Consider the following 24,007-nt stretch of genomic DNA (forward strand, 5'->3'; position numbering starts at 1 on the left):
CTGGATACCGTCTCGTGTTGTTCACCTCCGTGTGAAAGTACTCTTCGCGACTCACGCATGCATGCACGCACGCACGCACTCACGCACGCACGCACTCACGCACGCACGCACGCACGCACGCACGCACGCACGGTGCAACGGCCTGCAGGCAACTCGTTTCGCGACACGCGTTTATGACGTACATTGGGCAACGTTCTAACTTCTATGTAGTAAGCGATTGCGACCAAATATCATCGATTTAAATATCATCAATTATCGAGAGATAATATTAATAGTCGCGAAAACAATTTCTTCCCGTAAGATCTTTTGTAAAGTAAGAAAAAATATCTATGAAATTTGCCTACAAATAAAATAAATAATATTAATCGACCGAGAAACAAATATTATCCTTGTTTTATTCGCTTAATATGAAAGGCGCGCGTGCGTGCAACACCGAAAGAGCTCGATAGGAACGTACCGACGATATACCGTTAGGAGGCAAGAACGGCGCGCGATGATCGTTAGTGTGGGGCAGTGTGTTAGCCGGCCAGGATTCACGTAGGAAGGTAGAACGAAAGAGGGAGCGTATACGTGCGCGTGTAAGCGTAGGTGTACGCCACCGACTAGGACGACCAAGGAAAAGAGAAAGATCCAAAGTAACATCCTCGTAGATCGCTCGCCTGCCGCACGCGGATGCACAGCCTTCTGCTTGGTTACTCTCGTGGGTAGTACAAACCTGTCCCTGCAAATCTTTACAAACGTTACCACCCTAACCTATTCCTCTTTCTACTCTTCTTAGGTTCAACGTCGGATGCGGTACCATTTCTAGTAGACCTCCTTCTTTTCTTATACTTTTGGCCGCCTTCCTCGCGATATTACACCCAGGTGAAAGGACCCGCGAAACCCTTCCGATACGTTACTTTTTACTTCTTCGATAATTCTCGAATAATCCAAAATTAAGGAGGAAAGATAGAGAAACGAATCGGTCGTTTTAGACGTCGATGCTCTAATCGCGTTAACTACGTCAAAGTCGTAACCGACGATGTCGGAGGAATGGCTGCTCCGTTCGCGCAACCTCGAATCCTACCGGTGGTACCGTTTCTACTACCATTGGTGCACGAACGACGTTAAAAGACAATTAATCTGAATAACTGGAACCAGCGACGCGAGAGAACTCGCGTCCCACATTTTGCGGTTAGGCGCGACGTCGAGTCGCTTCTTCGAAAATATTACCTATCATTTGCCATAACAGTCTTTTATTTTCCTCGAGGGGAATTTGTATACGCTGACAGGAGGAATCAATGAAGATGGATTCTTCTTCGCAGGAAGTCAACGCGAATCCTTTTTCTCGGTTGCTCGGTTTGATCGGTCACTCCGAGGACATTGCGAAGATCATCGATCGAAATAAACTCAAGGTTGAATTTCAATGACCATCTTATTCTTTGAAATTTCTATAACTTGTCGTACTTGATTATAGAGAAATATAAAATTGCATTTTACTATGAGTGGATCATTAAGTGCAATAGATTCGACCTTGTAAATCGCGAACGACGACGACGACGACGACGACGACGACGACGACGACGACGACGAGAGTCACATAGAAACTCCCGGGCTGTTTGTTCCATTTTAATCGACAAAAATTTATTTTCAACTCGAATCTACTGTCCGTCTACTGCCAATTAGTCTGTAAGATCGAATTCGCGAAAGAGACAAAAAATATATATATATATACTTGTGCATGTGTGTATATGCATGCACGTATATACCGTTTGTATATAAGAAAAGGACGGGGCATTCGATCCGAGGACTTTTATGTCTACTATTCCAGCGAGAATTTTTTCGAGAGTTTAAACTTTAAGATTAGGAAACATAAAAGATATAGGACCATAAAAGTTTTTTCTTCTTTCGAACAAAAAGCAAGGACTATAATATAGCGAAAAGAAAAAAGAGAAGAAAAGATGAGGGCTGGGGGGAGGAAAGAGGAGTTCCGTTCGCTTTGGCGTCTGGGTCGCGTCTCGCGAAATACACCTCAGATTTTTCGATTCTCGATAAACTCGGGATTTGAAGGACTCCAAACAGGTAAGATAAAAAAAAAAGCTCAAGTCAGATAAGGAAAACGAATAAGAATATGGAAATATGGGAAACGACGAGTCGGCACGGGAGATTTTCTAAGCTAAAAAGTATTCCCTCCTGTATCCGTTTTGACCGAGCCCCGATACTCGTCATTCCCTACTTTCGGAACGATCGGTTTGCGATAGACATTCGGTGCTAAGCGAGAGTTTTATATTTATCGAATTGCAGTTTACTTTCGATTTTTGATTCTTACAAAAAAAAAAAGAAAAAAAGAAATAAACAAGATAACAATGCGCCGACAATCGTAACGGTGTACCGAGTAACCGAACAATTTCAACAAATCGATAAGTTCTATTTTGCGAGATCGCGTCGAGTCTCGTCATAATTATTGTCACATATTATATACGGAAAACTCGAACTAGGTTTAACCGAGGATGATGTTTCGAGTAAGATGAAAGAGATGGAGAGGGCGTTCTCGCCCTGGATGCACTCGCGTGCAGTAGGACGCGGCTCGCATATCGATATTCTCCCGCTGTCCTCTGGTCTTAAGCAGGGACGAAGAAGATCGAAGGTACGAAAAGAGACAAAGAGAGGAGGAGAATCGCTCAGAGTTGCGCGTCCGTGAAGAACGCCAAGGACTTTGGTGCAATTAATTCTTCGTCACTGGTTTGTTCGAACGAACGCTGGCGCCCGCGTAAACCATCCAACGAGGTCCGACGAGAAAAAGGTGACGAAAGAAAAGCGATATGCTCGAATGATCTGACACGGAAAGAGAGAGAGAGAGAGAGAGAGATGAATGACCGCGTCACGGTTGCCAAAATCCCCATTTGGAAAAGAAATTTCCAAATCGTTACGCAATTTTTCATGCAAACTTAAGTTCGATTTGTTCGATGATAATTTCGATCGAAATCGAACGAATAAAAATGAAAGAAAATTGATTCGGTTCTCGTTTGTATTCTAAAACGAACCGATTGATTGTACCTGGACCAATGTTGAAACGTGTTTTTTTTATGAAATTAAACGTATATCTATCTCCATTAGTAATGTCTAATTTATTAATCAAACTCATTGACGGTTAACCTGGGAGAAACGTTATTGCCGAGCATTCGTAAAAATGATAACGCGAATAAATTTCATCGAAGTGCTGTTTACAGAACATTTGCGTTCGATATCGAATCAGTTAATTAAAACGTTTGGACCATCGATCAATAATTGCATAATAATTCCACGATATTTGTTTCGTCATTTTTTATCTAGGATCGATGACGATAAAAGAAAAGCTGTTATTTCTCTAGGATGAGACGCATAGAAGGATAGGCTAGTTTCTCCTCGTATATATCGTATAGTTAGGAGTAGGTTGTGCCGGTAACCGTGATCAGGATCATCGACATCGGGAGACGGCGAAAGTGGCTTTAAAAGTAAAAAGGGAGTTGCATCTGGTTTTTCTTCGTCGCGTTCGAACGTACACGACTTTCCCACGCTGCTGCTGCTGCTGCTGTTGCTGCCGCTGCTGCTGCTGCTATTACTGGGATGATCATCATCCGTTAGGATGCACGCTGCGCTTCATAGCTGGAATAGAATTTCTATCCGGAAATAGGTCGCGAAAGTAATAAACGAAAGAAGGCTAGGAAAAATTGTTAGACATTGAAAGATAGTCCCGCGATATCGATAATTATCCGAGAAGACGTAGTCAAAGTGACTATAAACGTTCGAATGTTTTATTTAAAAAAAGAAAGAGACAAAAAAAAATAAAAGCAGAAAAAATGAAGAAGATGAAAAAATAGGCGTTAAAGTTCGTTTTCGTTCGCAACGGCAGCAGCCATTGTCCTGGTTTTACAGTCGAACGCGAAACTTTGTCGCTCGTTCAAATATTTTTAGCCTGCCGATCCTCCTCCTCGGTCCTAATCGACCTTTTCACTCTTTCTCTTTCTTTCTTTCTCTCTCTCTCTCTCCCTCTCTCATCTCCCACGAAAACAAGCTGCCATTTTCTCCACCTTCGAAAAAAGTTGACTTTCCTATGAACACTCGTTTGTTCTACCAAAGCTTAATGGTTTAGACGTTTCTTTGGGTTATAGAATCCTCGATGATTTTCATCGATAAAATATACGCAACTAAGAAGAAGAGCTTTCAAAAGCAGAGCTGCCGCTGCTGCTGCTGTTGCTGCTGCTACTGCTGCTGCCGCTGCGGCTGCCGCTGTTGCTGATACCGCTGGTGGTACTGCTAACTAACGTTGCTGCAACGAGCAACGAACGAATACCGTTCGCCCGCCGAGAGCGTGCAAATATTGGACGGACGTGGAATTTCGAGTATATTTTAAGAGATTCATCTGGCCGGAGTCTAAACGTTCCAAGAAGCAATTTCGATCTTTACGATGCTTATTCTCGAGCGCCGGCGAACAGCAACGGCCGAAAAACAAGCCGCGACTTTCCTACCGGTCCTCCTTCGCCTTTCCCTCTCTACCACCACCACCACCGCCACCATCGCCCCCACCTCCACCTCCTCTTTCCTCTCTCGGAGTCTGCAGTTGCCGTTGCTGTTTTGAAAAAAAGATGCAATACCGAGAGAGCGAAAGAGAACGAGATATACAGAGATAGAGAGAAATCGCTAGTTGGTTTTTCTCGTTCAAGGCCAACCCGAATCGATATACATCCATTCACCCTCTCTCTCTCATTGGTTCGCTTCGAATGTCAATGGCAAGAGCGTCGTCGTCGTCGTCGTCGTCGGGGAGAAGCGCGTTCGTCCGAGGCTGCGTTTCGGCAACCTTGGTAGGCGCTAAAATTCTCACTTTCGGTTTTGCTTTCGGTTTCGGTTTCGGTTTCGATTTCGGTTTCGGGCACCTGCTTACGATCCACTCTTTAAACGTTATCTCCGATTAGGCTAACTTATTCTCAATTTAGCTAAACGATATCTTCTATCTTTTCCAATCCACCTACGAGCAATTCCCGACGAGTTATTTTAATCGTGTCAATAATTTTCAAACGATCGATGATAACAGTGAAAGAGAGGGGTGGCATCGAACGAATCATTGACATCGATCGGTCGGCAGTATCAATTCGGTTAACGTTAATAATAAGTAAGTAAGTAAGTAAGTAAGTAAGTAAGTAGGTAAGACGATCTACGTTAAGATCTAACAATAAAGTTAGATCGATAAACAGGATTTCTGGTCGCGTTGATAATCAGGCTATTCGATCGTTATTGTTAGTGACGTTTAATCGACCGCAACGAGAAATGCGCATACCTCGAAGCAACCGACGCGAGTACCTACTATATATATATATATATATATATGCTATGTCTGGATGTATCGATTCCCTGTCCGAGTTCACCGGCCATAGAGAAGAAGAAGAAAAAGTCTTCCGCGTGTACAGGGGACATTGGTAAGAAAAAGATCTCGCGAGAGATCTCGAGGAAAGGCAAAAAGCAAAAAAGTGAAAAAAAGAAGAAAATAAATAAGTAACGTATTCCCGCGAGAAATGTTCGTACTCGCGAGAAAATATCGCAGAGTCGACCGGATATACGCCGATAAAACCGAAAGTGGCGTGACGTAGCTCCTCTCTCTCTTGGTTTTTTTTGTCTCTTTCTCTCTCTCCCTCGTTCGTCGAGCACCCATCCATCCATCCAGCGGCGTCACCATCTCCCTGCCCCCGGGTCTCTCTTCTCTCTTCTCCTGTCTCACACGGCGGTGCCTTCCTTCGTTTTATGCTCCCGCCAAGGTTGCGTCCCGCGCGACCATGCCCAAAGCCACATCATGTATATGCAAAGCAAACGCAAGGTCGCTCGTTCGCGCGTGCCCTGCACGTCTCTCTGCTTCGCTCTCAAACGAGCGATGACGTGGCCACGAGGCGGTCTTCATAAAAAATATTCGATATTTCGTCGGAAATCTCGCTCTCTCTATCTCTCTCTCTATCTCTCTCTCTATCTCTCTCTATCTCTCTCTATATCTATCTTATTCTCTTATTCGCGTTCGCTCATTCCGCTGCTGTAGCTAGAGTCTCGAGACAAAACTTGGACCTTGAAATCTCGTCAATGTCGTCGCGAACGTAGCAACGCGCCCGTTACTCTCTCTCTCTCTCTCTCTCTCTCTCTCTCTGTGTTTTATACCCAAAGAGAAACCGAGCAATGAAGTTTGACCGAAAGAATAAAAAAAAAGGAGAAAAGCAACATTCTCATATTTGCTCATTGCAATCCGTGAAATTGATCTTCAAATGTACGAACCTCCTAGGAGTCCTTCGATAGGGAAAAAGAAGAAAAAGAAGAAGAAACAAAAAAATCGATGCATTACGCGAAGTAAGTAACAATTCGCGTAATATAAAACCCGAATAATTTTCATCGCAAGTCGATTAGTAAAAGAAGGAAAGAGTCGAAGAGACTTTTGGGAAAGATGGGTGTGCACGCGTGGTGTGCGTTGGTTCATTCGTCGGGAGCTATCTGGACGTACCTGGAGAGCTCTCACAGTGGTCCGCATTCCAAAAGTCAAGGACTCTCTTGGCCAAGCGAAACGAACCGAACCAAACCGAAAGTAGCAAAGATTGCAGCAGCAGCAGCAGCAGCAGCAGCAGCAGCAGCCGCCTTACCTCCTTCTTCCCAACCTTTCCAACCTTCCCTCTCTTCCTTGAACTCCCAACCCTCTCTCTCTCTCTCTCTACATATATATATATGTACTTTCTCGTTTAAATGAAATGAAATAAATTGCGAGAGTAAAGTTTGAAAAGAAGCATCGAGTACTTTGAATGCACCGATATATATAAACGTAGGGAAATACGATACGTGTGATGTCCGATCAGAGAGGATCGACCGTAACACACGTTCCGCTACTACTATTCGTCTATTCGTGGCACGCACGTCCTACTGCTCCATTCCTTCCTTCCTTCTTCTTCTTCTTCTTCTTCTTTCACTCGCATCATCGTGGACCGTAGGCGAAGGTCAGACAACGAAACGAAAGTCCGAGACAAAACGGGATACGGAGAGCTCGCTACTCTCTTTCGGACACAGCAGTATCGCTTCCGGCCATGACTCCGAAGGTCGACGTAAGAATCATCGAGAATCCGTTAGTTGGACGAACGGTCGGGAGGGAAGACGGGGGGGAGGACCACCGATGAAAGAGAACACGAAAGAAAGAGAGAGATGGACGATCCGAAGGGATTATTACCGGAGGGATAATAATACCCTTGTACTCGGAAGAAAAGGGTAAAAGTGGGCTATGGTTATTTCTCCTTTTTTCTCTCTCTCTCTTTCTCGAACTAAGTTGATTTATAATACAAAGCGTAAGAGAGGAATCCTGAAAGAGTACCGGTGAAGAAGAAGAAGAAGAAGAAGAAGAAGAAGGGTCATTGTCGTCTTCGTCGTTGAATCCGAATCGATTGGATACACCTCGATAAGGGAATTTTACCTTGACGGACACGGCCGGTGAGATAATAATAAAAAAAAGGCGGGGTGTTTTAAGGACACAAATCACGGTAAACCCGTGATCGCAGAAGGACATCTTTTAGTCGACGTATACCTGTATCGAAGTATATTAACGAAGCGCGTACGGGGGAAAAATCTTTGTAAAGGGAATAATGAGAAAATTGTCACCGCGGAGGATACGAAGTAAAAGAAAAGAATAAAAATATAGGGGATCGCGTTCCGATAGGTATGAAAAATCAAGCCGCGTAGTAGTTGGAGGACAACGCACCACCGGCTCTCCTCGAGGAGCCATTAAAGAAGCAACAGGTTTTGCTTCTCTTCGAGACTCAAAGAAGAGAATCGCACGAGAGAGAAAGATATGAAGAAGCAAGCGAACGAGCACGGTAACGCAATGGCGATGGTAACGCGCTCTATATAACGCTAACAAACAACAAGCGCCACTCTTTTCTTCTTCTTCTTCTTCTTCTTCTTCTTTATATCTTCTTGAAAGGCCAGGAAGGCGAATAAAGGCGAGAATAAAGTCGAAAGGCATTCACCCTTGGTGAAAGTAGCTCTTCGATCGATGTCGCTCCTTTCGTGCCAACCCAAGTACAACGTAGTACACGCGTATACCCAAGTACTCGCTTGCTCGCGAATACACGCGTGCGAATGCAAGTCTCCGTGTTCCATACTCGCGCTTATAAATTTCTTTCCACGTTGCGCGATTATTCTTCGTAGAACGTTTCTACGTGACTTTAAGATTTAATATTTATTAAGGTAAACATTATATAAGTGTACACATACGTTTGATTCGTTCCGTATGGTCAGGACATATACCACCACCCGATTTCTCGCTATATGATACCCAATATCGATCGCGCTATTCTCCTTTAATCGAATACTTTATCCAGTTTTACCTAACCGATGAAAGTCCGTCGGTTGTCCGATCGTCTAACAGTAATATCACCGTGACTGTTAGATCGTGGAACGAGTCGATCGCTCGATGTCCAAGAAGCTTTGGGTCAGTCACCTCGCTCAAAATATTTTCGAGGTAACGTTCATTATAAAGGCCCACGTCCACTTTTTTCGTCGAATTAGGACACGCGTTAGAATCTAATGAATATATGCATATCAACGTAGGTTTGTTCTTCCGTGGGAATAAAAAGAAATGTCGTTTAACCGTTTCGTTATTCGGATTTCATTTGGAAAAGACGCGCACTCGGTTGCATTCGATCGTCGCGTATGGACAACCGATGGCGGACTAGGATTCTGCCGAATTCGGTGCACGCAGGTTGCATTATTAAAACGAAAAATAAACGCGACGATGGATCTTTTCCGAACTTACCGACGCGACCGAAGAAATATATTTAAAAAAAAGTATACGCGAGCAGAGTGCGCGAGTGCACATATGGCATGCCCCATGCTATTTAGATAAATATAATAAAGAATACGTTAAAAAAATATTAATCGGATTTAACTTCGATAAATATATTTAAAAACGTACGCGCGCGCGCGTGTATATATATACCCGCATACTATGTAGATAAGTTGAAAAAAGTTATGCGTTCGTTTATAAAAACGTACAATCGAGAAAGCTAGAAAGATAGATAAATAAACAGATAGATAGATAGATAGATAGAGAGAGAAGGGTGGAGGTAGGGGGAGGGTAGGGGGAAGGTAGGGGGAGAGCAGGGACGCTCTTATACGATCGCACCGAAGCGTACGCGCAAACTATGCGCTCTCGGAAAGTCATTGACCCGCGCGCGGCCCGTGTATAAAGCACTGGCGAGAACGCGCGCGCGCGCGCGCGGTCTCCTCACCCACACGCGCGAGCAAACGTTCCTCCACTCGAGTCCGATTCGGCTCCCAACTTCTCCTGCGAAAGAGTCTCGGTCGTTTGGTACGGTGCAGTTGCAGTGCGCTGCATAGTACAGTGCACAGTCCTGTGGAGTGCAGTTAACGCGCTATTGCACATTCGCTAGTTAGCTACACTGCCGCCGATTCTTTTCTCTATCATTTCGTTATTTTTCTTCTCGTCGTCGAACAAAATTTCTATCAACTGTAAAAAACACCTCCAAATAAATAAATAAAAAAGAAAAAAAAGAAACAACCCCAATTATTTATATCGCATAATTCTATTTAGACGATAAGATGTAATCGATAGAAAATAGAAAAGTATAACGAAACTCTACTTGTAGGTTGATTAAATTATAGAGGAAAGAAAAAAGAGAGAAAGAGTAAGAAAAAGAAAGAAAGAAAGAAAGAAAGAAAGAAATAAAGAAAGAAAGAGGAGCATACTCATCAAATTTTCAAGTATGGCAGACAGGACCGGTAAAAAGTTGAGACCGCAGGGGCCCAGTGCTTGCTCGAAACGTTCGCGAAAGACCATACTCGTTGACTCGCTGACTGACTAAACTAATGACATCGTTACTGACTGGCCTGGCCTTATACTCCTCTCTCTCTCTCTCTCTCTCTCTCTCTCTTACACTCGCATTCGCCTCCTTCTTTCGTTCACCTTCTTTCTCTCCCTCCTCGAGGCACACGAAGTGTACTTTGACGACGATGCTCGGTGCACCAGCAGCAGCAGCGGTGGCGGCGGCAACAGCAGCCGTGCACGCACATACTCTCACACATTGCCGTTCAAGAGTTCAATGATCTTACGACTTGTCTCTCTCTCTCTCTCTCTCGCTCTCGTCCTTCTCTCTTTCTTTTACTTCTTTTCTCTTTCCAACATCGTCCTGTCGGCGAATGTTTCTCCTTCTCCTCCTCCTCCTTTTTCTCGTTACAACGATCTTAGCACACTCGTATTCTTTCGATTTCGTCCTCGATACTTTAAGCCGTTTCCACTTTTCGTCCTTCCTATAATAATCCCTTCGTTCTCTCAACAATTTACCTTAACACCGATATTAATTGATTTCAAGAAATGAAAGGGAAATTTTTTGCACAAATATTTCTTTTTTTTTTTTTTCTTACTAAAATTTATTATTTATAAAAGTATTTGTTCCATTGAAAAAATTCAAGTTAATGTAAATCGTCTGGAGACAAATGTGAACATAGAACGCGGGAGTCTACTTGTATGTACATATTCATGAAAAATTGGAATATTTTGAATAGATAAAACGTGTATTAGAATCAATGTTACGTTCTAGATATTTATTTGATTCGCCATATAAAAAAAAAAAAGAAAGAAAGAAAAAAGAAAGAAAAAAAGCGGCAAATTTAAAAACGCGGTCAACCGAATATAAAATTGTCCTTCTTTAAAGTTCTTCGAAGTAACGTAATTGTAAAGCCTTTTATTTTGTCTTTCTTCTTACAATGTTAATCTGAGAGTTGTGTCGGGGACTTGGCGCGAAAGCGTGACGAAACCGTGGCAGGCGCGTCGATTGCAGCGCATCATGAGAAAATGACTATGTTCGTACGTGACACGACCGAACGGAGACGAAGGAGAATTGACCCCCGCAAGCTAAAGGTCAGTGCGCGACGTAGTGGTAACGACTCGATAATCACCGTGATTGTAGATGTATGTATATTGCTCGGTCTTATCAAGCGAGCGAGCGAGCGAGCGGCGCGCCGTGCCCATTGAATTTTATCGTCGAACCCCTTGCTACCCTACCCTACCCTATCGCGCCCCTCTTCTTCTTAATATCCTAACTACTTTCTCCAGTCTGAATATTAAATCGGTCCTTGTAACTAAAACTCTGATCAAAGCTAAAACAAAAGACTTTCCTTTTTGAAACTTTGAACTAACAAGATTGTTATTCTCCCTATACCGCGAATTTAATAATTCGAGATTTATTCTAACCCACGTGTACCGAAAACGTCTATACGTTGAAAACTCGTTTCTATAACGAATGGATTTCTTTTTATTGGACAATGTCTTCTTTCATAATATTTCTTTCTTTGTTTGTTTGTTTTTCTTTCTTCGTTCATTTTTATATAATAAGTGCATCGTTTACAGTGGAAATGAAAGAGAGAAAGAGAGGGAAGTGACGTGACCGTGATAGAAGTAAAGAACATACTCGAAGAATGTGAAAAATGAATAAAACTAGAGACAAGAAGAAGGAAGAAGAAGAAGAAGAAGAAGAAGAAGTTTGTTGGCAGCTCGCTATTTATTTGCGACGCGACAACATCTGGCGATGACTAACCAACCGCGCTACCGTCGCATAGTAATAAGCAGCTAGAAAGGAACTATGTCCCCAATTTACTAACTGAAAACTCTTGGCCTATCCGTTCTCTCTCTCTCTCTCTCTCTCTTTCTCTGTAGTTTTTTTCGTTTCTATCCTTTCTAAAAACCTTTGAAACGTCGATGAATGTAATGCTCGTTCCTCGAAGGAAGAGAAAAAGAGAATTTCAAAAGAATTTCCATTATTTTTCTAATAGAGAAGACAATAAAGACGAATTTTGTTCTAGCTTAAAACAAAATCCAAGATTAATTCGAATAGAGAAAATCCCTCGCGCGATGTTTTTTAGTTGATTCGAAGACGAAAGAAACGACGCAACTGCGAGCGAGGAATCGCGTCTGACAATGAGTGGCGTCTATAAGTTGCTTGCTCGTGTGCAGTGTGCAGTTTGCAGCAGTTGTACGTATGTATGTATGTATAAGTGACGAGGACGACGACACGACGAGCCGGCTCGTGCATTCAAAAGCGTCGCGCCGCGTTGCGCGTATCGAAATGAAGAAACTGGGACGGCACAGGAACGATAACGAAGGAGTCACCGCTACTATGTACTCGTCTAGATATTATATATCTAGACGAGTACATATATAGGTATATATATATATATACCTATAATAATATACTTATGCATATTTATTTATAGCAATCGCGCGTACACGATAACTTGCATTACCCGTATATATTCTCTCTCTTACACATCAAAATTATTGAAATAAAATTGGCTAATATTAGTTTCGTCAAATGGTCAACAATAATTCTAGCCTGTATTACTAATATGTCAACGAAGAAAAAGTTCCCTTTAGAAAGAGTTGAAAAAAGAGAATACCGGTCATTGTTCCCTCTAATGTTCCTTGTTAACGCAGTAGTAGACGGGTTGTCGCGTTACGTACTCGCATTTGCCGAGTCAAGGATGCAATTTGCATAGAGCCATCTCTCTCTCTCTCTCTTTCTCTTCGCTTAAAACTAGACTCTCTTTTGTTTTTTGAAAATTCTATAAATGGAAGGAAGGCTAACCTCGTACCACGAACGAAAGAACGAACGAACGAACGAACGAACGAACGCACGAACGAACGAATGTTCGAGCGAAAGGAAGAAGGCATTTGCATTCCTACGTTCGTGTGCTCTGACTGATTTAGGAAGAAGGGAATGCCGCCTGCCAGCAGCTTGCCGTGTTGACTCCGTGCTGGCTGCGTGCTGACTCTGCTGTTGCTGTTGCTGTTGCCGTTGCCGTTGCTGGTGCTGCTGGTGCTGCTGGTGCTGCTGCTGCTGCTGACTCCGTTCTCTTGCGAGTCGAGCTCGAACGTACCACGAGAACGTACCAAGAGAACGTACCACGAGGAGGTTCCCCTTTGCTCGACGCGCGAACAGGCACAGTAAAAGAGAGTCTCGCGTGAGGCAGGTCAGCGCATCCAACGCGCCCACAGCGACCATAACATCCAGCCGCCGCCAGGGGGAACGATTTCTTTTTAAAGATGCGCTCGATACAATCGCGACATATATTCTTATTATATTTTCATATAATATAGATATATACCTATATCTATATTTTTCTAATCAATTATTTGACCTTTAAGCAAGATTAATAACCTATTGCTAAAAAAAGGGTCGATCGTTCTTTTACGAACAACATAAATATGCTATCGCTAAGTTGATCGTACCGCGTTGATGTCCGAATAATTTCATCGGTGTCGCTAAAAATTACGCGTACGAATAATTAATAACGATCGATTAAGAAAAGACTGACTATTGGATTAATGGACTCGTTGGAAAATTTGTCGTTCTCTTTGTTGTAGATTTCGTGCCAATCTCGTCGATACTTGGTCGTTATTTCAGTTCGAAGTATTCAAACGAACACGCGTCAAAACTATTTTCCGAGGGGGAGAAATTGTTGACGCGAGAGTTTTTTTTTTACCAAAGGAAAACTCTTTTTCTTTTCCATCTTTCTTTCTCTCTCCTTCTTTCTCTCTTTTCTAACATTAGTCGCGTCTAGGCAAAGCAGGTCAGTGTCACTCTCACGAGAGAGAAATCATAGAGCTCATAATACCCTTCACTTTTTCCAAGCTCGGCGAAACTATTAAAATTTCTCGCTAATCATAAGCGGCATCCTAGGAACGTTAAGTTCGATCGTCGAATAATAATAATCCTTTATTTCGTGGAATCCTGACGTCGACTGCTGCTGCTGCTGCTGTTGTTGTTGTTGTTGTCGCTGCTGCTGCTGCTGCTGCTGCTGCTCTAGACCGGAACCGTTAATCTTTTTATTTCGATTGAAAGAAAACTAGGGAGATTTAATGAAATACTATCAACGTTCGTTTCTGAGAATAACACGGGTAGTAAAAAATTCTTTTATCGAGGTAAACGTGACTCGGCCTTATCCGAGATGTTAAAAAAGAATAAGAAAAATAAAAAGTAAATAAGTATACTGTAACTAACTAACAACAAGCATCACCGCACTCTTCGCTCTTCCAACTCCTAGTCATCATCGATTATATCATTATAGAGATTTTTAAATTGATTTTTTCAACGAATCCTACTCGTCGAAGAATAATTCAACAAAGAGCGAATAAGCCTGCTGATTCCTCGTGCCTATTTCTATACGCTTCCAACTTGTATATCTTCGTTATTCCATAGTAAATTAGACTCGGCGACTAACGCTGATAGGAGAAGATTCAAGGACAACGCGGCTTATTCTTATTCTTATTCTATCGCGTTAAACTCCCGAGAGTTTAGCTTATAACCGAAGGATAGGAATAGTAGTAGATTTTTCTAGGCTATTGATTGCGTTCACCGAATATAGGGTAATATTCAATCTACTTAATGGCACGGTTGCCTGCGCGTACCGTCCTCGATTTCATCTCGCCTACAACTCTCCTCGGGCCCGGTCGCTTGTCCGCACCCGTCCGTCCGTCCGTCCATCCGTCCGTTTGCCACCGCTGCTGCTGCTGCTGCTGCTGCTGCTGTTGCTGCTGCTGCTGCTGCTGAACTTACTTCGGAATACCTGTCAACCTTTTTCTTTCTTTTCGTTCCACTTTTACGCCAAGCAAAATGCCGAGTTTGTTCATTCACGCAGGAATGTGTCGTGACGTCTTTTCTTCTTTCTTTCTTTCTTTTTTATCATTAACGTTTTTTAACATTAACGATTTCAATTCGCGGAATAATACTTTCTTATGAGAAATAATCCTACGATACGAGGTATACGACGAAACTCTGACGCAACACCCTATAGTTTCGTGTACACTAGAGTGAAAGAGGAAATGAAAGAGAGAAATAAGGAAGTGTGCATGAAATGTATGGAAAAGAAATTGACGATTCGAGTGGTGGGCTCCTTAGTAGGTCACCTCTATGGGAAACTGGAACGGTTTCATCTACCGAACGGAAGACTCGATTTTTCTCAGCCGGTGAAACTACCGATTTTTCTTTCGATCGCCTGCATTTCTAGGTCACTATAGTTACACAAATGTGCCAGAAAACGATACCTTCCACCTTCTTCGTCTTTTTGTTTTCCATTAAATCCGTATTCGTCATTAGTTGCAGTTGAATCGAACAACAACAACAACAACGAGTTGAAAGATTAGCAAAGTCTAAAGAAAGTCGTCGCAATCGTTGTCGTCGGAGGTGTCGGCCCGATAAAAATTAATCTTCCTGCAAACGAACGATGTTTCCTTTAAGTATGCAACACCACTCTTTTTCGATCTTTCGACTTTGCTACTAAAAGGAAATAATGCGAATGAGCGAGCGAGCGAGTGAATAAATGAGAGAGAGAGAATGCAAAACGAAATCTACTCGCCAATTCGAAACGATCGACGTCGATGTCACGGCGAAGGTTAATGGGACGAGTCGAGACGAGACTTTATTGCACTTACACTCTCGTTTCAGCGTGCTCCCATATTTGCCTTTGATAAATTTTTTATGACGGACGATAAGAGCACGTGCAACAGAGATAGATATAACGCCGGAGAAAGGAGGAAGGAAGGAAGGAAGGAAGGAAAGAAAGAAAGAAAGAAAGAAAGAGAGAAGGAAAAAAAAAACGACTTTTTTCGAGCAAACCAAGTTTGAAAGATTGTCGACTATCTCGCGTTGTAATATTCGATTTCGATAGCGAGTGCCTTTTGATCCTCCTTAGAAGAAAGTATTTGCGAGATAACCGACCGGTCTTGTTCGCCCGAGCTATTCCCCACCCCCCCCCACCCCCCCACGATCTGACAAATTTTCAACCTAGCGAAATTAATTTAGAATATAAACGATTTGCTCGTTCCGCGGGAAAAGCGTCTGTTGTATTAATGTTTCGAGATCGTTATCGCAAGATCAAGATCGTTTGTTATTAATCGTAACGATCTAACATCGATCATATACATTTAATAATAAAAACATGAACGAGTTGCTAAAGAAATAAGTATATATGTATATATGCATATCTGTATGGATTATACGGAGACTTTATCGTACGACGATCGGCCATTTAAAGTTGTCTACTGTTATAACGCGCGTAACAGATCATAATAAATATAAATCGTGGCTATTTAGATGAAATAGATACACGTCATTTAGATTAGATAAGTAGACGCTTTACATGTGTAACGCGTAGACGACTGACTTGATTTGGTGCAGGTTGCATTTGAAAAACGTCTATGCTAATGGACTGTTCGCAAATTCTGCACATATATACGCAAGTACATACGTAGGTACATAAAGAAATAGTTAAATAGGCGTATACAGAGAGACGATATCGCTTATCGTCCGGTTGGTAAGAGGTAATTAAAAAATCGTGCAAAATGGCTCTCGCAGTCCTCGCGCGTTGGGTGCAGCGAGTCTCGCGAGCACCTTTTAAGGAATTCCTTTGAGCTTCATTGGTCGATAAAAATAAAGAAGAAAAATAATGAAAGAGAGTGGAACAACTAACCTGGGAGCATTGATGATCGGCCGGCCCATTGCCCGTTGCTGGCGCTTCTCGTTGTTAGGAAGGCGCAGATAATCTTGGTCGCCAAGGAGGAAGAGATCCTTTGAAATAATCATGTCCACCGCGTGGTTGCTGGTTTCAGCTGGCCGCCGTTTTCTCTTTTTCTCCTTTCTATCTTTCTTTCTTTCGTGCTTGCTCGCTCGCTCGCTCGCTCGCTCGTTCTACTCGATTCGATCCACCTGCTTTTCCTTCTTTATTTATTTCTCTCTATCTCGTAGCACTGTAAGTTGGTAGTCGTTGGATCGCGTCGCTGACAAAAAGCCACGCGCCAAAGGTTGAATCGTCGACGTGTGACGATGACGAAAGAACTACCTTCTGTCTTTCTAATCCTTTCTTCTTCCGTTCCTACTATTACTATTACTATTACTATTACTATTACTTATTCTTCTTCTTTCTCTTTTATTCTTATCTCCGATTAGACTTTTCGTTAAAACACCCGCGATTATTCCTATCACTCTACTATTATTATCACTGGTAAACGCTTTAATTTTCCTCGACACGCACGCACACGCGCGCGTCCACTCTCCGTCAGCAACGGAGACAACCCAAACGACTACGCAGCAGCATCCTTCAACGATCCTTCTTAAGAGATCCCAGTCCATTCGAAAGAACAGACACTTTTTCTCCTCCTCCTCTTCTTCTTCTTTTATTCTTCTAAAAGAGTAGTAGTGTAGTAGTGCAGTAGTCCCTTTCAACGGATCGCTCGATCTTTTATAATCTAAAAATACAATTGAGATATCGATGACACTTTCGTCAACATGTTGATATCGATTGATGTGAATTTTTTATTTCTTTAATCAATCGATCGATAAACTCCAACGGAAACGAAATTTAACCGAAGCTCCCTATCCCCTATCATCATCATCATCGTCATCATCATCATCATCATCATCATCATCGTATGTAGTACAACTTAAAATTCCATTCATAGTCGTTCGATCTAGATAAAAACAATTAAGTTAGTCGTCAAATTTAGAAATGTAAGATCTAGGTAATCTACGATTACAACGACGAGATATAGTATTTGTAGTAACATTTAAGACTATCCAGATCTAGATTCAATAATCAAAGTATATAAACTCGATAAAACGAGTTTGTAGATAGGCAATGAGAGAAAACGGGAAAGGAATAAAATAAGGCAAAGAAACACGCGCGAACTCAATCGTTACTACTACTACTACGGCGACGACGTATCGTCGTTCGTTCCACCAGACAAATATTTCTAGGACGAGTGATAAAGAGAGGTCTTTAAACTCTTACCGATTCAACGCGACCATTCTATTTTTTTTCTTTTTCTTTTTCTTTTTCCTTTTCTTTTTCTATTTCTACTACTAATTTATCTGCATCGGTTTATTTCGAAAGGCTTCAAGATGGCCAGGGAAAGAGGAAAAGAGAAAGAGAGGTGGCAGAAGGAGGGAAAGGGGAAACGAAAAGACGCGTGCACAAAGTTGGCGCGGGCGGTGTAAATCGAGCGAATGTTTGCGGCCCTCCTCCGAGTTTCCCTCTCCCTCTCTTTAACTCTATCTCGATGCTGTCCCATATTTACGTCGCGCCAATTTTCATTCGCCAAGTGGCAGGTATTAGTCATGGATAAGAGAGTGCGCGAATCGCGCGTTCCACGATTTTGACAGCGCGTTTATCCATTTAAAAACACCACCACCCTCTCTTATATTTCTTTTCTTTCAATTTTATTTATTTCTTTCTAGTTTGAAACGCGACATTCCCGAAGCGCAAACGATAATCGATTCGAAGCTTCCGTATTTTTATTCTCCTCGCTCGTACGACCGTAAGAGCCCCCCCCTCCCCACACAAGTACACGTACTTATTCCGATTTACTCGATTAGAATACACGATTCTTAAGACCTCTTGGAATACTTCCAACTCCCCGAGAGTTGTTCCTTTCGACGATAAGGCCCAACGAATTAGCTTTCGATTATCGTTCCTTGCTTTAAACCGCGAGATACTTGGCAAGTTTCTTCTTTTTTCTTTCTTGAATTTTCTTTTTTTATTTTTTTTATTCCTATAATGCAACGAGGATTACAAGGTCATCGTGTCGCGAGATAATGGGTATCCTTGCTGGGATAGGATCGGTTCGGTCTGGCATCGAAATGAGAGACGCAAAGAGAGAGAGGGAGATGAGAACAAAAGTATACATACACAAAAGCAAGCAAAATTGTAGGAAGATTTGATCGAATTGCAACAATGGAAATGCAATGAAGAAAATAAGAAGAGCTTAGTAAGATAGCGAAAAATAATAATCGATCTGGTTTAGGGCGCGAAAAAGAAAGACAAAATTACTGTTTGATAATAAGAAGAAAAGAAGAAGAAGAAGAAGAAGAAGAAGAAGAAGAAGAAGACGATGACGACTATGACGACGAACGTAAAGAAGAATAAGAAGCCGGTGCGCGACGCACAGTCGATACGGTCTCGTTTGGTACCTCCTGGATCAGAAGAAGGAGGAGGAGGAGGAGGAGGAGGAGGAAGATGGGAGAGAGGGTTGTAGAAAGAGAATAGAAAGAAAGTCGGACTCACCGAGTTTGCCGAGTTTGCCGAGTTCGCACGAGTTCGCCGGCGGTGCACCGTTCGGTCTCGCGGGCAACCTTTGAGGACGTCGACGTGGTAGACGTCGGGAATGCTCGTCTCGTCCTCGTCGTATCCTCGATCGAGCTCCTCCTCCTTCTCGTTGCAGCTCCTGTCACGCGCGCACTATGCACCGGGCACGAACATGCGGCCATTGCTTGACGCGGCGCGCAGTCAATGAACCCGCATTGCTTTTCACCCGAGAGTGTTTTGTTTTTCTCTTATTTCGAGGCGCTCACTCAAAGGAACGCACCACTCACTCTCCCCTACCTCTCCCCTCTCTCACTCTCTCTCTCTCTTTTTGCGCACACACGCACGCACGCACGCACGCACGCACGGCGCATGCACGCGAGCGAACGAGCAATCAAGTTAGCACGAATGTACGCACGCACTCGCGCACGCATGCACGCACCCCACCCCACCCCACCCCACCCTTCCCAACCCTACCCTTTCACGCGTTTTAACAAGAGACTCTCCTACTATCGATAACGCACAGACGCAGGCGCCTCTGCGATTATCTTATTTTCTCTCTCTCTCTCCTCTCTCTCTCTCTCTCTCTCAAATTCTTCTTTTGAAAAGGAGGATGCAATTTTAAATGTAGAGTCAAAATCTACCACCTTTTTTCGCGACCTCCGCCTTTTTCCTTACACCTACGCCTCCACCACCTCCTCCTCCCACCTCTTTCTTATTTTTCGCCTCTTCTAATTCCTCTTCTACTTCTACTTCTTCTTCTCTCTTCTTCTTCTCTTCTTCTACTACTACTTCCTCTTCCTTCAATTGCGTTTTTCGCTCTCCTTGGCCGTGCGATACGCGGGACGCGCACGCGCGTCTCTTTCTCTCTCTCTTGGTCTCGCTCTCTCGGTTATGCGCGCGCGCGCGCGAGAGAGAGAGAGAGAGGGATTCGCATATACACACACTAAAGCGAAACCAGAGGGTTTCGCCCCTGCGCGCGTTCGTTCAACGACCCGCGACTCCTTGATTTTCTCTTTTCTTTCGTCTCCCCTTTTTTACCACTATTCCCTCTAACTCTCTCTTTCTTCACACCGAAAAGAAAATATCTTACTGGTATTTAAGTTCTCGCGCGCACACGCGTATGCGTGTGTGTGCGTGTGTGTGTGTGTGTGCGCGCGCGCGCGTGGTATGGTGTGTATGTATGTACTCGGAAAATCTTGGAAGACTTTTAAACGAATTACTTTATTTTATTTTTATTTTATATGTATATATATATATATATATTTTTTTTTTTCTTTTTATTTACGCGATATATAATTTATCTTCCTATTTAAATACAATTAATTAATCTCGTTAAATTTATATTAGCCAGATTTACACTGTTATACCTATACGTTCCTTTTCGGAAATATTTTATTGATAGCTCCAAACTACCCGGCCAAACTTGCGCGAAACAAACTCCACGACGTTCAAATGCAAACTGAGCCTGCCGCTTTTCTATACACTGCACCACGCCGCGAACCTCTCTACTATCGGTCTGATCCGTCCAACCAATCTTCACTTGCTCTCCTTCCACCAATCACCACCGTCTGTCGTTCCCCCACTCTCTTTACAAGCTGCTCGTTCCATCTTTTTCCCTCTTTTCTACCTCCTATCTATTCGTATCGACTCTTTTTATCAACTATTTCGTCGCTTTCCTTTTTCATTTTACTGTTAAACGAATAATTGTTGTTGCAAAGAAACTCAAGCATTGATAGCAAAGCACTAAATTGAATGTATGTCTCGTTTTTAAAAAATAAAATACTTTAATCGGTTAGAAGATATACATTATGGAATCATCATCTATCCTTGTCTTACTTATCGAAGTGCAGCGAGGCTGTCATTTCGTCAAATGCATTCGCGCTAAATTTGAAAGATTTGATAAGGTATCTCTTAATTTCAGATGCTTAAACGAGATCAAATAAATATAAGTTTTGATGAAGAAAATATACTGTTGTCGATTAAAGAAACAATATTAATAATTTCTACGATAAAAGACACAAATAGGAAATATTTAATTTAAAGCGAAATTTTAATTAACACATTTTAATTAAAGCGAATTTTTATAATTTCATGCTAACGCCATCTATTGATCCCGCATACAATTACAATGAAGTTTAAGTGGTCAAGCAAGAATTTCTTATCATTGATTGGTCAGCTCTATTCGCGCGAAATTTGAAAAATGTCATGGAGTTCTTATAGATCATAAACGCCTAAATAAATATTTAAATATGAATTATCTTTTATATATATATATATAACTATACATTTCTGTTGACTTAAGAAATGAATGCAATATCTTTTAGAAGTAAACAAGAAAATTTGATTATAAAAGTAAAATTTGATTTTTCTACACTACCGCCATCTCTTAATTCTTAGTACCATCACAATGCAGTTCATATGGTCAAAACGTAGTTTTTTTTTTCTTAGAAATGTAATGTTCAATGCTGTAGACAACGTGTAAATAACAAACGATTGATCAAACTTTTTGTGTTAAAAATAGTAGCTAAAATAAAAAGTAATAATCTTAGAGAAATATTAAGTGTAAAAGTTAACCATGGTACGAAAATCAAAAGGTACGCTTATTTCATTCTATTCTAATATCTAAAAAATATTTTGTATAATAAGTTAAAGGTTATATATCATAATTTATCCATAAAATAATTCTCTCAATAGAATTTACACAAAGCAAAGAGGAACGTATGGTCATTACGATTGGAGAAATTATACAAGAATTATTGAAAGCTCACCAAGAGAATAAGGATGTTGACTTGAATAAATTGAAAACACGAATATCTTCAAAATATGGATTGGATAGATCTCCTAGACTAGTCGACATAATCGCTGCTGTACCTGCTGACGCTAGAAACATTTTAGTACCTAAATTAAAAGCCAAGCCAGTTAGGACAGCTAGCGGGGTTTGTTCTCAAATTATACAACCTTATAATTTAATGCAATAGATAATAAATAATTGTTTCTTCGCAGATAGCAGTAGTAGCTGTTATGTGCAAACCGCACAGATGTCCCCACATCAATATGACTGGAAATATCTGCGTATATTGTCCCGGAGGACCAGATTCTGATTTTGAGTATTCGACACAATCGTACACCGGTTATGAACCCACATCTATGAGAGCTATACGTGCAAGATATAATCCATTTTTACAAACAAGGCATCGTGTTGAACAAGTATGATTGATATATTATCTATCTATTATATATTCTTTCATTATAACAATATTAAATTTTCTAAAATAACATTATTCATTAAATAGTTGAAACAATTAGGACACAGCGTTGACAAAGTCGAATTTATCGTGATGGGTGGAACATTTATGTCTTTGCCAGAAGATTACAGAGATTACTTCATAAGAAATTTGCACGATGCTTTATCTGGTCATGTAAGCAATAATGTGGATGAAGCGGTCAAGTATTCAGAACGGAGTCGTACCAAATGTATTGGAATTACCATTGAAACACGACCGGATTATTGTTTAAAGAAACATCTGTCGGATATGTTGCGCTACGGGTACAAATTATTTAAATATAATTATATATTTTTAATCATACAATCATTATATTTCATGTTGTCGATGTTCCAGGTGCACGCGTCTTGAAATTGGTGTACAGTCTGTATACGAAGATGTTGCACGAGATACAAACAGAGGACATACAGTTCGTGCAGTATGCGAAAGTTTCCAGTTATCGAAAGACGCAGGTTTTAAGGTTATAGCTCACATGATGCCAGATTTACCAAATGTTGATATAGAAAGAGACATCGAACAGTTCATCGTAAGTAATTGAAATTTTATATTATTATTTTGTTGCTAATAACAATCTCAAGCTAAACATATCTTTATAATATAGGAATTTTTTGAAAATCCTGAGTTTCGTGCAGATGGTTTAAAAATCTATCCAACATTGGTAATACGTGGCACTGGATTATATGAGTTATGGAAAACTGGTAGATATAAAAGCTATGCGCCAAGCCTTTTAATTGATTTAATTGCACGAATTTTATCTTTAATACCACCATGGACACGTGTCTACCGTGTACAAAGAGATATACCAATGCCTTTAGTCAGGTAACATTATTACAATTACATCCTCCTTGTATTATATCTCTAACAATAAAATATTTCATAAATTTTTAAATAGTTCCGGAGTGGAACATGGTAATCTACGTGAATTGGCACTAGCTAGAATGAAAGATTTAGGTACTGACTGTCGTGATGTCCGTACACGTGAAGTAGGTATACAAGAAATACATAATAAAGTTCAACCTTATGAAGTTGAATTAATACGTCGTGATTATGTTGCCAACAACGGATGGGAAACGTTTCTTTCTTACGAAGATCCTATGCAAGATATTCTGATTGGTTTACTTCGTCTAAGAAAATGTTCTCCTGGAACTTTCAGGTAATGAAATTAAAATTAAATTCATTCTTTCTACAAAAACACAAGAATTTTTAAAAACGTTTACTTTTACAGATCCGAATTGAAGGATAAATGTTCCATTGTGAGAGAACTTCATGTTTATGGTAGTGTAGTGCCAGTTCATGCTCGTGACCCTACCAAATTTCAACATCAAGGTTTCGGTATGCTTCTTATGGAAGAAGCTGAGCGCATTGCAAAAGAAGAACACAACTCTGACAAAATTTCTGTTATTTCGGGCGTTGGTACGAGAAATTATTACAAAAAATTAGGTTACGAATTGGATGGGCCTTATATGTCTAAGATGCTTGTATGATAATGTAAATAATAAAATTTGTTTTACACATATGATTATTGCATTGTATATCTTGTCAATAATATTATATATTTATAAAACTTTTTAACAAATGTGAATGCAGAAAAGAGTTGT

General features: G+C 41.3%; 2 protein-coding genes across 2 annotated transcripts in view; one reads left to right on the forward strand and one right to left on the reverse strand.

Annotated features, from left to right (window-relative positions):
• LOC122513866 (ABC transporter G family member 22) overlaps window positions 1–19,567 on the reverse strand; it is a 39,676-nt gene extending 20,109 nt beyond the window's left edge. The window contains exons 1-2 of the mRNA XM_043630344.1: window positions 19,105–19,567; window positions 16,516–17,290 (exon numbers count right to left, since the gene is read on the reverse strand). Coding sequence (XP_043486279.1) covers window positions 16,516–16,628 — 113 coding nt within the window. The 5' untranslated portion in view covers window positions 16,629–17,290; window positions 19,105–19,567. The remainder of the gene's footprint in view (window positions 1–16,515; window positions 17,291–19,104) is intronic.
• A 1,960-nt stretch (window positions 19,568–21,527) lies between these two features.
• LOC122513869 (elongator complex protein 3) lies at window positions 21,528–23,925 on the forward strand. Its single transcript, XM_043630349.1, has 8 exons — window positions 21,528–21,719; window positions 21,820–22,061; window positions 22,129–22,332; window positions 22,419–22,672; window positions 22,746–22,935; window positions 23,011–23,228; window positions 23,302–23,562; window positions 23,635–23,925. The coding sequence occupies exons 1-8, from the start codon at window positions 21,701–21,703 to the stop codon at window positions 23,891–23,893; spliced, it is 1,647 nt and encodes a 548-aa protein (XP_043486284.1). The 5' UTR covers window positions 21,528–21,700; the 3' UTR covers window positions 23,894–23,925.
• Window positions 23,926–24,007: the final 82 nt, after the last annotated feature.

The sequence above is a fragment of the Polistes fuscatus genome, unplaced genomic scaffold (genome assembly GCF_010416935.1).
Source record: "Polistes fuscatus isolate 324 unplaced genomic scaffold, CU_Pfus_HIC Scaffold13, whole genome shotgun sequence".
NCBI classification, from domain to species: Eukaryota; Metazoa; Arthropoda; class Insecta; order Hymenoptera; family Vespidae; genus Polistes; species Polistes fuscatus.

Bases quoted from the DNA above. Each gene is read 5' to 3' on its own strand.
- LOC122513869 (XM_043630349.1), top strand. The intron at 22,673-22,745 runs GTACAAATTATT...TCGATGTTCCAG, and splicing joins TCGGATATGTTGCGCTACGG to GTGCACGCGTCTTGAAATTG. The intron at 23,229-23,301 runs GTAACATTATTA...ATTTTTAAATAG, and splicing joins ATACCAATGCCTTTAGTCAG to TTCCGGAGTGGAACATGGTA.